This window comes from Genypterus blacodes, unplaced genomic scaffold, assembly GCF_046128005.1.
Source record: "Genypterus blacodes isolate CSIRO-AG114 ecotype Tasmania unplaced genomic scaffold, CSIRO-AGI_Gbla_v1 ptg000011l_1, whole genome shotgun sequence".
Lineage (NCBI taxonomy): Eukaryota > Metazoa > Chordata > Actinopteri > Ophidiiformes > Ophidiidae > Genypterus > Genypterus blacodes.
This window is the reverse complement of record NW_027466825.1, coordinates 149,344-164,225: the sequence shown is the minus strand read 5'-3', so window position 1 is coordinate 164,225 and position 14,882 is coordinate 149,344. Positions and strand designations below refer to the sequence as shown.

The 14,882-nt window shown below is 42.3% G+C and overlaps 2 protein-coding genes, 1 long non-coding RNA gene and 1 other non-coding gene across 7 annotated transcripts; all 4 read left to right on the top strand.

Moving 5' to 3' along the window:
* The first annotated feature begins 452 nt into the window (after positions 1–452).
* LOC143008924 (uncharacterized) lies at positions 453–1,864 on the top strand. Its single transcript, XR_012964635.1, has 4 exons — positions 453–578; positions 1,013–1,085; positions 1,227–1,317; positions 1,416–1,864. It is a non-coding gene; the product is annotated as an uncharacterized LOC143008924 (long non-coding RNA).
* A 456-nt stretch (positions 1,865–2,320) lies between these two features.
* trnar-ucu (transfer RNA arginine (anticodon UCU)) lies at positions 2,321–2,407 on the top strand. The gene is given in 2 exon segments: positions 2,321–2,357; positions 2,372–2,407. It is a non-coding gene; the product is annotated as a tRNA-Arg (tRNA).
* Positions 2,408–3,183: 776 nt separating this feature from the next.
* Positions 3,184–11,548, top strand: LOC143008244 (oxysterol-binding protein 1-like). 4 transcript variants are annotated; one of them, XM_076159923.1, is made up of 17 exons: positions 3,184–3,542; positions 4,147–4,318; positions 4,565–4,773; positions 4,912–5,080; positions 6,071–6,182; positions 6,314–6,497; positions 6,613–6,730; positions 7,026–7,083; positions 7,315–7,479; positions 7,750–7,995; positions 8,409–8,529; positions 8,639–8,742; positions 8,830–8,925; positions 9,002–9,189; positions 9,347–9,582; positions 9,697–9,735; positions 9,853–11,548. In XM_076159923.1, the coding sequence occupies exons 2-17, from the start codon at positions 4,182–4,184 to the stop codon at positions 9,993–9,995; spliced, it is 2,325 nt and encodes a 774-aa protein (XP_076016038.1). In that variant the 5' UTR covers positions 3,184–3,542; positions 4,147–4,181; the 3' UTR covers positions 9,996–11,548. The 4 variants fall into 4 exon arrangements, with proteins under 4 accessions (XP_076016038.1, XP_076016047.1, XP_076016029.1 ...); XM_076159932.1 differs by having other exon boundaries at positions 3,185–3,646; positions 6,314–6,491; XM_076159914.1 differs by having other exon boundaries at positions 3,185–3,646.
* A 1,090-nt stretch (positions 11,549–12,638) lies between these two features.
* Positions 12,639–14,852, top strand: LOC143009059 (N-acyl-aromatic-L-amino acid amidohydrolase (carboxylate-forming) B-like). Its single transcript, XM_076161063.1, has 6 exons — positions 12,639–12,902; positions 12,979–13,174; positions 13,281–13,374; positions 13,476–13,583; positions 13,866–13,978; positions 14,610–14,852. Exons 1-6 carry the CDS (start codon positions 12,652–12,654, stop codon positions 14,850–14,852), a joined length of 1,005 nt encoding a protein of 334 aa, XP_076017178.1. The 5' UTR covers positions 12,639–12,651.
* The last annotated feature ends 30 nt before the right edge of the window (positions 14,853–14,882 follow it).

Sequence of the window (14,882 nt, the reverse complement as noted above, 5' to 3'; positions counted from 1 at the left end):
GCACGTTTGGCCTAAGTATGTTTAGAAATTAGGTATAGTTAGAATATTTTACTATTCCGCACTTGACGCTGTGGCGCCTGGCGCTATGCTTATGTAGGTCTTTTGGCGCCATCTAGCGAGACAAATAAGACTAGCCGGAGGCCGTGTCTCTAAAACAGACCTTTTGCTTACTATATCTTACTATAACTTACTATATCTAGTAACTATATTAGGTTTCATGTCAGTTCACTGCCCGTATTGAACAATGCCTGGCTCAGGACAGTCTTGCTCTCGGCACCCTATCGCTGTTACGCGCTAGTCATTCTACATTGAACCGTCGGCCTATGGCTGCCTAGTCGAGATTGAAGCGTCGGCCAATCGCGCGGGGATCGGAGCTTTCCCGCCTATCAGCCAATAGCCTCGCGGCGCCGTTGCCCCGTGACAGCCAATCGCGTCGCGGCGCTTCATTTTCGTTGCTAAACATGGAAGCGACGCTACGAAGGAGTTACAGAACTACGTCAGAACGCTACAAAAGTAGATAATCGTAAAATATTTTTGTTTTTGTCGTCCTCTTTTACTTAGTATTCGCTGCAATTAAAGTAAGTAGTGGTGAAATGATCGGCTCAGGTAATCGTAGTTACGGTAGTTTGCTAAATTAGCCGTGACGTCTCGACATTAATCTGGCAGTAACTGTAACTCATCATGATTATACTACTTGACAAATTATTATTCATATTGATAACGTTACATATAGCGTGTTTCTGTGCTGTGGTGTCACACAGTGTTGTTATATGCATGTTCGCATTCACTGTTTACTTGTTGACAAGAGCTATGGCGGGTTTGCTTAAAGTACCTACAGTTTTAATGTAAATATACACTATGCTATCTAGATAGATGACAGCTGTTAATAAAGCATGTTATGAGTGTAGTTTGCCTCTTGTACAGTACTGTATTACTGTATCCTTGTATATGCACATGATGTTTATGCTGTGATACATTGTTGTAACTATTGCTATCACCATGTTATCTTTAGATGAGCACTAAACCTCAGAGCACCAGAAGCCCAAAAGCCAAAGCAGTGGAAGTGGCAGGATCTCTATCAGAAGGTAAGCATCAACATTATTTACTTAATACAGTCATTACTATGCAGTTAACTTGGACAATACAATGGTGCAGATAATATCAGTCAGACAAAGGACTGTTCACTGAGTGACTCCATGGCTAAATACTGATTCTGATCATTTCAGATTGAGAAATGCCTCATGCCTGCTCCTTCCTCCATGAGGACCACGAGCCTCGCTCCACTCTGCTATTAAGACCTGCCTGGCAGTTGCCTCTGTGAGTAAAGCTACATCTATTTATTGGTATTCTAAGTCATCTTTTGTACAGCTTTCTTTTATGCAGTTAACTCATTCTTCTTTGTTGTTGTCTTCTAGGATGAGTCTGGAGGACTTCAGCATGCCACTGCCGGGGCTGCACCTTCATTCTGGGGGAGATGACCATCCCTGTGCAGGACCAGAGGAAGCTGAGGTCCCAGCCTGACAACTGACACCTCTTCTGCCCCCTCCCCTCCCAGATGCATGGACACTGGACACTTATTTCTAAATACATGTGTTGTAAATAGGTTTAGTTCTTCCTTTATGTTTGCTGTTATTGTCATATTTATTATTGTCATAAATTAAAGGTCATTCCTTTCAATTTGTTTCCTGAAATGGTTTCAGTGGTTAACTGCACAAAAATTGCAACAATAACGTTTACTGTATGAACCAATGAAAGATGATGAATATGAATGATGTGGATATGCCTGCAAGCTACTGAAAATGTTGTCAAAATACTAGTTTAATTATATGCAATTCTCTATTCCCCAAAACTGCTGCTAAATATATGAAATTATATTTAAACATTGACATTCACTAGAGAATTATTCACATCGTTGATATAGTATTAATAATTAATAATTTCGAAGCTAATTATGTGATTTCCAAGAATAAAAAAAGAACCTCTCAGTAAATAATGAACGACTCAACTTACGCCAAGGGCGGGAATCGAACCGGAAACCTCAGGGTCAACAGGTCTTCTTCCCCTTTCTTCCCCCCTAAGAATAGAAATACACAGCTACGTTGTTCTTAAATTATTTGTGATCCAAATCAACATGTAAAGTTTTGGTGATGAGGGTTAGAGTCAGGAGAAATTAATTTCTCCTCTTTTCTCTCTTTTTTCTTCCCTTTTCTTCTTCGCCCTCCCTTTCCCTTCTTCCCCCAAAGACAGACTGAAACGTGTGTAAAATTGTATAGTAAAGTGCATTCTAAATAACGACAACGCGCATGGCAATGCAACAGGTGGCTCCGTGGCGCAATGGATAGCGCATTGGACTTCTAGGTCTTACGTAGTAATTCAAAGGTTGTGGGTTCGAGTCCCACCGGAGTCGTCTTTTTAAAAGTTTCATGCGTTTTTGTTTTGACATGGCACATCTTCAAGTTGTGTCAAATAGATCTTTTATTCGTAATAGGAACAGATTTACATAACATAATTACACACCAACTATCAAAACTAGCTTGTTGTATGTAAATCAAAGTCTTATAGAACAAACTTAAACTTGTCTTGATTATACTTAATCAATATACTTAAACTTAATGTTTAATTGACGCGTTCAAAATGTGCAAGATTAATTCAATCTTATTTTAATATAAAATCAAACCTTTTCTTGTGTATCAATTCGGTATATGTAGTCGGATGTTTTTCCAAAAAACATTTGACACATTTTGGTTTGATTTTCCAGACTAAATCCTAGCTTAGTTAGAGGCAAAACAGCAAAAAAACTGCTGATTCCCAGTGTCCTGACTCCAAAACTACTACAGGTTAACAAGAATGCGTCACAAAAACTAAAAGTTACAACGTTGACGTGACATTTATACGTTGGTAGATAATGCACTTTAGACTAATGGTCGACTAATGGTTGATCGAAGTTCAACCCTTGTGAACTTAGAATAAAATAAAATAATCAGAACCAGTGTTATAAAATTAAAATGATTTAACTTTATTATTATTAATCTAGTTCGTCTGTACATTTTTTTTTATTATCATACATTTCACATCAGTAAAGTTATCTCCACCTAAAACTGATTGAGAAGGCAATTTGATCATTCGATAGTGGGGGGTACAGCCTGTGGAGGAACTATGTAAATTTCTACCTCTTCCCAGTTCCCACACGAGATGGAATACTGTTGCACCGGGTGTAACAGTCAGCTATCCATAGGCTAGTTAGATGTAGCTAGTTAGCTTTAGAATTTTCTGTCGTGGTACGCAGCTGTATAATATTCAATAAACACTAGGCTGCTGGGAAACTGAATTAAAGACAACTCCCTGTTACTGTCATCGATAGTTATACGACTGTCGTGTTCGACATTGTTGGGTTTTTACTGTTCTCCAGCACCAGCGGAGCCGTGGTTGTCAGTTAGCCACCTAGCCCCCAAAGCTATCCACCGTAGCATATGGGTGTCCGAGTTAGCTGCGACTTCCCCCGGGTGTCTGCTTTCCTCGTCTCACATTACGGACACGTCAAGGTAAACACAGCAAATCGACGAGTTGGCCACTAGCTAGCATGCTAACGAGTGTTCAGCGGTGTGTCGTGTTTACGCGTCGAAAGTACATATGCAAATATCTACCGGTAAGCTGAATTGTACTCTCCCCAGTTAGCTTTGGTTCACTTTAGCACAAATGCGAGCGAAGGTCATTGACATTTTACACTTTGGATAAGAATGTGTGTTCATGACTTCCACCTAGCATAACTGGAGCTAACGTTTGCTAGCTTAGACTTACCCATTTCTACTTCACTTTTGAGTTTTCTTTGAATTAATGATTGGAGGAATGGTAATTTCTTCAACAAAATGAGTCGCGTATTTTAATTTAATACTTGTGACACATTAGGTTTTGCTTGTTTTTTTTAATGTTAACGAGACCAAATCAAAATGTGTTCAAATGCAACCATGAGTTCCCTTTTTTCTCATGTAGTTTGGGCTTCTATTAAACGTATGACTATGTTACCTTGTAACCTTTGACCTGACACACCACCCTGACAAACCAACAGCAAGCACTGAGTGATTCTTAGTGATGTCTTGAAGTGAAAGTAAATGTTAAACCTAAGAACTACAATATATTTTCTCAAAGGTTCTTGAAATAGATACGTTGATTTGGGGGCTGTGATGTCGGAGCCCAAGACCCCCACTCCAACCCCTGCTGGTGACACATACAAAGGATGGGTGTTCAAGTGGACTAATTACATCAAGGGTTATCAGCGGAGGTGGTTTGTCCTCAGTAATGGGTTATTGTCATACTACAGGTATGCTATCTTGTGAAACACAGATAAAATCGGACGTATGGCCGGAGTCACGCTCCTAGAGAAATCCCCATCTTAATCTGCTGTTAATACATGTTTATTACAGACAATTTTAACCATAGCCTAATTTACTTTCACTCCTGATCCCCTTAAGATTGTTGATTGAAATTCATACTGAAGCGGATAATTGTCTTATTTTTACATATCAGTTTTTCCCCATTGATGTAATATGATGCCTCTCATTATTAGGACCCAGGCAGAGATGGGTCACACCTGCAGAGGCACAATCAACCTGGCCACAGCAACTATCACTGTGGATGATGCATGCAACTTTGTCATCTCCAATGGCGGAGCACAAACCTACCACCTGAAAGCCAGCTGTGAAGTGGAACGTCAGCGATGGATCACTGCATTGGAACTGGCCAAAGCAAAGGCAGCTCGCATGCAGGCCGAGTCAGGTAAAACCCTGTGTTGAGAGAAGACAAGGGTTCAGTGTTCCTGATCTTATTTAAAATATTCAAAAATATTGTAAAAGTGTCCTTTTGTGAAACCGTCTCAAGGTTTGGTCTCTTCTGCTCTACTTTGATTGTTAACAGATGATTCTGGGGATGACTTCTCTCCATCCTCTCCCACTGTGCCACCTGGACAAGGTGGCGGTGCACAGAATTCAGAAGTCCAGTCGGCCCTCAGAACACTGGGGAGCAAAGTGGAGGATCTGAGCACATGCAATGACCTGATCTCAAAGCATGGCTCTGCCCTCCAGAGGTGAGCCTGTCTTCTCTTTTTGCATCACCTTAGTATGTCTATAGGTTCTATCTCTCCACACACCCATTTTGAGATACATTACGAATTTCCCCCTTATAATAGAGGTCCTTATAATAGAGGTCTCGTGACAACTTCATGTCTGTTCTCTGGTGTGACGTGCATTCACCTCAATTATGTACCTGACGGAGAGAAGGAAAGTTTATAACCTTATAATAGAGGTCTCGTGACAACTTCATGTCTGTTCTCTGGTGTGACGTGCATTCACCTCAATTATGTACCTGACGGAGAGAAGGAATGTTTTGATTGATTGTTCGAGTCATAGCAAAATATTTTTGGGCTTCTCATGCAACCTCTAGGTGTGGTGTTCCAGCTCGATAGTGTTTAAGAAGTGTTCCAGTCATGTTGCCAATGTCAACAGATGGTGTTTGTTGTTTTTATATTGTGTATTTCCCACGGCTATTTTTGGAAAGTCTCATGAACGTATTTCCAGTACAGAAGAAGTCACTATGTTTTTTTTTTGTTTTTTTTAAGATCCGTTATGACATACCTATGTGTTTGTAGTTGTGATTTGGTTACTCTGGATCTGCAGAGCACACATATTACATCGTCTTTTGGGGCCATAAATCAGTGACTAAACCTCTGTGATTGACTATTTGCCTAAGTTAAAGACCAGCGCATAAAGAATCATCCAGTGAGAAAAATCTGATCTTTGAAGTGAGCAGCACATACGTCAAACTTGTCTAAGCGCTACTGATCATGAGTCCACATGAAAGGCACCCAGCAATAATTCCTTCCCCATTACAGTCAAAGCAGAGTATGTTAAATTATGAATTTACTGTGTGGTTCATTTGAAATTGTTGCTTTAGTGAACTATGCCAAGGACCTAATTCTGAAAGCAAGTAGTGCTTTTTTATGCACTTGCACTTGCGCTTTAGATTTCATGTTTTATTTGATTTGTGTCTCATGTCCTACATAAACGATACATTTCAGGTCTTTGTCTGAGCTGGACAGTTTGCGTCTGACTGGGGAAGCTGGGGATAAGATTCGTCAGGTGGCAGAGAGGGCCACATTGTTTCGTATCACCTCCAATGCCATGATTAATGTAAGTCTCGCCCTCTCCTTCAGTATATTCATAGCTGCCTTGTTGAATGAAAACCACTTAGACTGGGTCAAATGATTTAGTTTAAAAGGGTTTGGTTCTGAGTGTGTCAATCTGATATTTTGCTTCTTCAGGCATGCCGAGACTTCCTTACGCTAGCCCAGGCCCACAGTAAGCGGTGGCAGAAGGCGCTGCAAGCAGAGCGAGAGCAGCGGGTGAGGCTGGAGGAGACGTTGGAGCAACTGGCCAAGCAGCACAATCATCTCGAAAGAGCATTCAGAGGAGCTGCGCAGTCCAACGCTGCCGTTGACAGTAAGGGTAGGAGCTTAACTCCTAAAGAAATATATTGTTTTACTCTTTAAAGTTCAATATTATCAAGGCTCACAGTAGTATCCTGGAAACATTTACCTACACTGAGTGTGCTTTTGCACAGGTACTGCTGGGCCAGGAAAGGGTGAAGCAAGCGATGAGGATGATGACAATGAGTTCTTTGATGCCATGGAAGAGGCCCCCGAGTTTATCACTGTACCCGCAGACCCCCAGTTCCACAAGTGAGTTCCACACGTGATCTATGCATGTGCAGTCTGAACAGAGGAATAGTAAGCTTTACTGTTTACCTCGTTCCAGCCAGACATCAGTGTTTTTTTTGTTGTATGTTTATGTATTTGAAGCATGTTCAAGTCAGACAGGGCGGTGGCTTTGCATGTGACTTATTTTAGTTTTTGGATTGCTGCCCTTTTGTTCCTGTATTAGTCAGGTCCGCCTTTGTTATTGTTGTTACCTGTAACAACTGTCAAGATTGCTCTCTGTGACTGACGTTCTTTGTGCTCCAAATCCATTTAACAGAAGGTCCAGTAGTAACATCAGCGGGTTCAACAGTGAAATGTGTTCTGACGATCAGTCGGTAGGTCTTATTCTGGCTTCCGCTCTATAAACACTACAGAGATTATTGTTGGATAGATTCAGTTTTCTTACCTCAACCCCTTTGTCAATTTGAAAGGTACTAGTGAGGTTGTAAATTTTGATGAACATCTTAATAAGCATGACTTGAAACTATTACGTAAGCTTAATCAGTTTCAATAGCTTTGATGTTACATTACTGACACTCGTGATTTCTGCTGCTGGTGACCCGTAGCTCACTGAGGAGCCCCTAGCGATCAACCAGGAATCCCCCTCTCAGGAAGTGTTGCCCCTGAAGAAGCGACGGACTCGGATCCCAGACAAGCCCAACTACTCTCTCAACTTGTGGAGTATCATGAAGAATTGCATTGGCAAAGAGCTGTCCAAGATCCCGATGCCTGTCAGTATTTCTGCAGAGATTACCCAACATTCAGTCTGACTGACAGGAAGTTCATTGAGGCCATGCGAGTAAAGCCTTCTGCATGCTGTGTTCAGCTTTCATGTGTGTCTGTGGTTACAACAACATATGCATCCAGTTTAACAAACTACCCACGTTGCGCATGATATCATTCTAAAATGGAAAACCACAATCAATATGATTTTAGATCAACATCAATGGTTCTGAGCTCTTTTTTTTTCATCTGACCAATATATCCTTTTTTCTGAAAAGGTGAACTTCAATGAGCCAATTTCCATGCTGCAGAGGTTGTCTGAGGACCTTGAGTACCACGAATTACTCGACAAGGCAGGCAAGTGCCAGAGTTCCCTTGAGCAAATGTGCTATGTGGCAGCCTTCTCCGTCTCCTCCTACTCGACCACAGTCCACCGCACAGGAAAGCCCTTCAACCCTCTGCTCGGGGAGACGTACGAACTCGACCGCCGGAGAGAGAGTGGCTACCGCTCCCTCTGTGAGCAGGTGAGAGGTCACAACAACAAAGTGAAAGCAAACAAGGGAAGGATGTCTTGTTAAAATCTCTGACACAGCATTTCCATAGCGTCTTGCTTCCTTATTTTGATGTCATTCACAAGTTTGATATCAGGATATTAGCAAGGAAACTGGACATTTTATGACTTACATGGGGCATTCTGTAGCACAGAAAATGTGAAAAGGCCATTTCCACTTTCATTGTGACCATAACAACCTTATGTACTATGGGGGGTTGAGAAAGGTCAGTTAGGCTTCAATGTGGGTTGTTGGATCAAATTAACAATTGGTAGCAATAGATTCATCGATTTGGCAGTTGTGAGGATTGCACACCAATTTAAATAGACTGGTGTAAGGAATTCATGTTTGATTATAAAGTGGAAAATGAACTTATCTCTCCCCAGGTGAGTCACCACCCTCCCGCAGCTGCGCATCATGTCATTTCAGATCGAGGCTGGACCCTGAGGCAAGAAATCACTGTCGCTAGCAAATTCAGAGGAAAATACCTTTCCATCATGCCGTTAGGTAAGAGATGCTGGAGATCTGGTCCCTACTTTGCATTTTAAAGATCTCAGAGTTTGATTGATGGTCTGAAATGACCTGATTGGATAGCAACATTGTTTCTTCTTTGCAGGCACAATTCATGCAATCTTTGAAAAGGGCAACAATCATTACACATGGAAAAAAGTGACCACCACTGTCCACAATATCATTGTAGGAAAACTTTGGATCGATCAGGTGAGACTTGACACTATTACCCCAGATACACAGCAGCAAGTGGCATTGAGAGGAAATTGAAATGTGTCTTTTTCTTTCCTGTGCCAGTCCGGTGAAATAGATGTAGTAAACCACACCACTGGGGACCGGTGCCACTTGAAGTTTGCCCCTTACAGCTACTTCTCCAGAGATGTGGCCAGGAAGGTTGTAGATATTTTCAATGGCCATTACCTCCCTTGTAGCACTTCCACCCGCTTATTCCTCTCGCTCTTCCCTTCAGGTGACGGGCGTGGTGATGGACAAGGACGGCAAGGCCCACTATGTGCTGTCTGGAACATGGGATGAGAAGATGGAATTCTCCAGGGTGATGCAGAGCAGCCGAGGGGGGGAGAATGGTGTCGAGGGCAAGCAGAAGACGGTCTACCAAACCCTCAAAGCCCGAGAGGTCTGGAGGAGGAATCCTCTGCTGTGAGTACTGTTTTGCACAGCTGTATCCACCAAGCACCCTTTGGTAGATAAGCCAGAAAATATTGTCATCATTAACTTTTAGCAGTATAAGCTTTAAGAGCAGAAATGAATCCAAAGTTGTGAGTGGCGGCTGCTCTTTGTCCCTGGTTGTCCGCAGTGAAGGGGCAGAGACCATGTACTATTTCACTGCCTTGGCCCTAAGCCTTAATGAGGCCGAGGAGGGCGTCGCACCCACTGACAGCAGGCGCCGGCCCGACCAGCGGCTGATGGAAGACGGTCGGTGGGAAGAGGCCAACGCTGAGAAGCAGCGGCTGGAGGAGAAGCAGCGCATCGTCCGGCGCGAGAGGGAGAGGGAAGCTGCCAGCCAGCGAACCACAAGCCAATCAGAAGATGGTGAGAGTGAAAGTTTAATCTTTATTGTACCCAATTCCTTTTCCTCTCTGTCTTGCTTGGAAAAATGGAACTAACAGGTAAAAGTCTCTGTGATCCCATTTTCTTTTCCAAAAGCTGTCGATGAGGACTCTTTTACAGACTCCTCTCTCAAAAGCAAGTACTTCCCTTTTTGTCCTTCAGTTTACAGTATGCTCTATGGTCTATGCGCTCCTCCTCCTAGATTTAGTTTTTTTAATCATGTTTTGATAATGTTCCCTGTTTTCCCATCAGGTGTACCACATGACAACTACAACGCACTTTGGTTCGAGCGCTGTGAGGATCAGATCACAGGTGAGCAGGTTCATATCTATAAGGGCGGCTATTGGGATGCCAAGGATCATGGTAGCTGGGACGACTGCCCAGACATATTTTGACCTTGGCAGTGACGGGAAAGTGCCCCAAAGAGACTTGTCCATTGAAGCCCACTGGTGGATGGCAACTGCCAAGGCCTGCCAGTTCCTAGCCGATGGTGGTATCCCTCCAGCAGCTCTCTGTTCTAAGAGATCTCCCGGACAGTGACTACTGTCTGAGCCACTGACAGGACATTGTTTTTCCCTCTGGCCTCTGGCCTCTCTCTTTGATTCTCAACTCCTTGCCCGTAGTCTTAGTAGCAGTCTTACCGCTGTGACATAGCCGAAAAGGATTGGAATGAACGAGATGGTTGAGGCTTTGCTTTCTGGAAGCCGTTGAAGCCAGCACAGTTCTGCTTTGACTAAGGATGAGAAGGAGGAAATGAAATGGGCAGTGCTTCCTTATATCATGTAGCTTGTTCCCTTTTGTCTGCATCTTCATCTCTCTTCCGACTCTGTAGTGGATCAAAAGCAGCAGAGGTTCACGTGACATATCTCCTCCACTGTTGCGTGCTAATAGCACCCTGTGAGATAATGTAGTGTTCATAGTGTCATCCACGGCCCTATGTGCTTAGGAATTAAAATGGCTTCAAATAACTTCATCAAAATGTCGAATGGTGGCCTTCAAGGAGTTAGCGAGGTTTTCTTGTTTATCTCATTGATTTTGTGTCTTAATGTAATGAAGTGAAGGTTCTAGTGTGATTGTGAATGGCTGCGTTTCGGCTCTTCCATCCCTTAACTGCCATGATGCAGTTTAATGTGTTTAATGAAAACATGTGCCCCCTCAAAGGAGATTTTTTTAGTTTGAACATTTTTGTTTGATGAAAAACAGTAAAATGAAAATCTTGAAATATTGTCTGCCAACGACAAGTGGCAGGAAGTCCTGGACATGTTTGCCTTAGTAACAATAAACTGCTCCCAACTGTTTTTAAATCATGTCAATGTAAAAACACACAATACTTGGTAAATTGTCACATGTGAGCTAGCACAGTTTTAATGAACAATAAATGAAAGACGTGTTTTCACCTTATAGCGACGTTAATTTACGTAGCTGACGCGATTCTAAAAGTCAGTCGATGTTTTTGTGCGGGATTTAATATGTGGTGTGATATTGTGATGTGAAGACAAAAGGATGCCAGTGTGGAAAGTGAGAAAAAATGAATCTAGAGGTCAAAATAACAAACGGCACACACACACATGCACACACACACACAGTTTATTTAAATCCTCAGAAGTCGATGCATACATGATTATTTTTTCACACCAAAAATGTGGGATGTACTGTGCTTTTCATAATTTTGTTTGTAAGTGTACTTAATAATGAAGAATAAAGAATTTAAAGAAGTGCAAATAATTCTGATTTTATAAATGTATAGAGAATCATAGTATTGATAACTGTAATGTAGTTATTTTTCTCGTATTTTGTTTCCTCGTATTATCAGAAGAGGAATGTCTTCATTTTCACAAGAAGGGACTTCCTGAAACGTATTATATGAAAGGGACTTGACATTGTTCGGTATTTTGTATTAACAAAGGAAACAAAATCTGTAATAAACAAATGCTGTTATGTCAAACAAGTTGCTTTTCATACTGTCCTTTGATTTCCTAATATTCCCACTGCTTTTATTTATTAATTAATCACGAGTTTGCTTGTTAAATCAGGTCTCTTGGATGGATTACAATGAAGAAATAATAAAAAAAACAATTGTTTCTATGCCTGATGCTTTCTTGTTTGTCAGTTCTATATGCTGTTGTAAGGACTAAGATATTTAAGTTTTTTGGTCTAAATTAGATCTGCTGTTTGCCTGTATTTAAGCTGTCAGTCGTCTTTCGCTCCACTGTGTCCACCTCTCCTGCTGTGTCAGGCCAGCATTTTTATTTTTACACCAGTTGTCTAAAAGGCAGACTGGAAGTTACCGTCCTATACATGGAGCGTGGGGGTGGGGTGGGGGGGACTGCACTCTGGGAGTTGTGGAAAACGAGGAGGGGCTTTATGTTTTGGCTGACCTGAGCTGTTCTTGCCAAAGGAAGCAAAGGATGCGGCGCACTACACAGTGGTGGGACACACCCTGCCCGCTAAAAGTACCGCGCAGTGGACAAAGGGGTTGTTGAGACGATGAGAGTTTGCATAACCGCAACCAGGCGACCGCTTGCACAGAGGGAGGGATGGGAGTGCTGAATCAGTGAAACTGCATTAGAGGTTGGGAGAGGCTGAAACATCCGGCAGAGGAAGACAACGCGCAGGGTAAATGGGGTGAGATGAATGATGACATATCTTTTAATCTCCAGATATCTGCCTTCAATTTACAATTTCTTCCTCCCAAACGGCAAGACTTTTCCATCTTTTACAGGGTTTAGCTGAAAGGCAGAATTGGCCCTTAGTTCTCGGAAAACCAAGGTAAGATTTCACAAAACGATATATCTGCTTTGTGTTGCAGCGCTGCCATCACTGTCTGCATTGTACCCAGTAACATCAGTAACTGATACCCTTCGAAGCATGACATCAGAGATTTTGCATGATGACTTTTTAAGTCTGCATTTATACAGTATCTGTTATTGATAGTGTTAAAGGATGTTTAAGAAATTGGAAGCATCACACTTAGGTAGGATAGAGAAATCTATCCAAAAGCATGAAAAGTACATAAACCAGTTGCACTGATCCCTGCCTGCTCCCAGTCAGATGGAGGTGGATGAGGTGGTGCATATGCCAAGGTTGTCTCGGGTCGCCTTGTGTGGTGGCACCCATGGGAACGAGCTGTCTGGGGTGTACTTGGTGAGGGAGCTGCTGAAAATGAAGAAAGCAAACCAGAATGAGAAGGAGGGGGAGTCTGTGTCAGTGCTGAAGGTGCTGTCGAATCCACGTGCCATCAAGCAGTGTTGCAGATACATCGAGACCGACCTGAACCGCTGCTTCATGCAGGCCACCCTCAAGTAAGGCTGTAGTAATGATCCTTCTTACGGGTGTTGATGCTAATGACAAATAGACATTCATTCTTTTGTTCCCTAGTGAGCCTGGACCAGAAGTTGCTCCTTATGAGATCATCAGGTCCCAGGAACTGAATCACATGCTGGGTCCCAAAGGTTGTCCTGAAGCGGTGGATCTCGTATGCGACCTGCACAACACCACTGCCAACATGGGCCTGTGTCTCATTGCATACTCTGACTGTGACTGGATCTGTCTGCACATACTCCGATATTTACAAGTAAGCGCAAACACCAAAAACATGGATTTGAATACACTAACATGTATTACAGCACTGGGTTCTGACTTGAGTGATGTTAGGGATCTCAAATGTTTTCCATTTTCAGAAGCAGATGCCAGATATTCCAGTGAGGTACATCCATTTAGATTTGTCCCCCAACGAGGCATATTCCCTTGACTCAGTAGGCAAACATGGCTTTGGTAAGTTCAAATTTAGTTTTATACATTTTCGTTTTTGCCAGTAACACCTTAATCTGTATATATGTTCTGATTATTTGTTGGGTGATGTGCATTTTCTCCAGCAATGGAGATCGGTCCTCAGCCCCACGGTGTGGTGAGGTCAGACATCTACACAGCCATGAAAGCTGGTGTGCAGCACATGTTGGATTGGGTCCATTCCTTCAACTCAGGTACTACATTTTTTACAACTTTTTTTTACAAACAATAAGTTTTACAACTGTCAAATCCCACAAAAACAAGTGGGCAGCAACTGCCGTCAGTTCAGGTTCTGACCTTTTACACCAAGCAGATTCAGAAGTAATGCCATTCTCAACACTATCACAGAAACACGCCTATCTTCCTGGAATATCTCTGGCTTCTTTCATGTCTTTGTTTGGCCCTTAAACGTAATTATTCCGGGAAGATTTTACTTCCTTCAAACTTATTATAATTGTTCCGTGTATATTTTTGAGGTCATCTCTTTGAAGGAGGATGGGTGGAGGTCTACACCCTGGTTAAGAATGTTGACTACCCACGATCCTGTGAGACTCATAGCATCACAGCAGCCGTTCATCCTGAGCTACAGGTGTGTTATGAATAGCATTTGTGTGGGTCATCAAGCTTACTTGCTAGAATGGGTTGCTGAGATTTTTTTTATGTGATCACTGCCAATTTTGACAGGACAACATTGACACACGGAATGACAGCAGTTGGTTTTCATTCCATTACAGACTGACTAACAGCCTTAAATCGAGCGACCCACCTACATCCAGAATCACGTTATGCCTGCAGTGTTTACAATGCCATTGTAATTAAAGCTGTCACTGATGAACTGATAGATATACAGTTTATCAGTTTCTTCAAAAGTTTAACACCGATTTCAATGGAAGAAATGTGGTATATTTAACCCATGATAGACTATCAATAGGTTCAAAGTACGTGAGGAAATTATTTGAGTTGAGTGAAGTTAACACCTTTTTATTCCTTTGGCTTTCGTTCCTACTCATCACAATAACATATTACAATTGCTCAAATTGAAGGCTGTAGTAATACCCAAACTTAAAACATTATCTTAATCCCTGACTTCTTTATAGTCACTTGAGATATGATATGAATTGCATGCCAGAGAGAGAGAGAAACTTGACTTTTCTGTAAAGCTGTTGGCTACTGCAAATTGGATTTCAGCAAGATATTAAATTCACCCTGTTCCTTCCCAGGACCAAGATTTCTGCCTCCTCCACCCAGGTGACCCCCTGTTCCAGGCCTTCTCAGGAGAAACACTGAGGTACAAAGGGCATGAACCTCTGTATCCTTTCTTCATCAACGAATGCGCTTACTATGAAAAGGGCATTGCTCTCTCCCTCGCAAGAAAGAGAAGTGTGAGGATTCCTCCAATCCAGGTACAGACAACGGGAGAGCATCAGGAAAAGGAATGGGCAGTAAAATCGGGAGAGGAGTGAAAACAGTATCACATCGTGTATGGATTCACA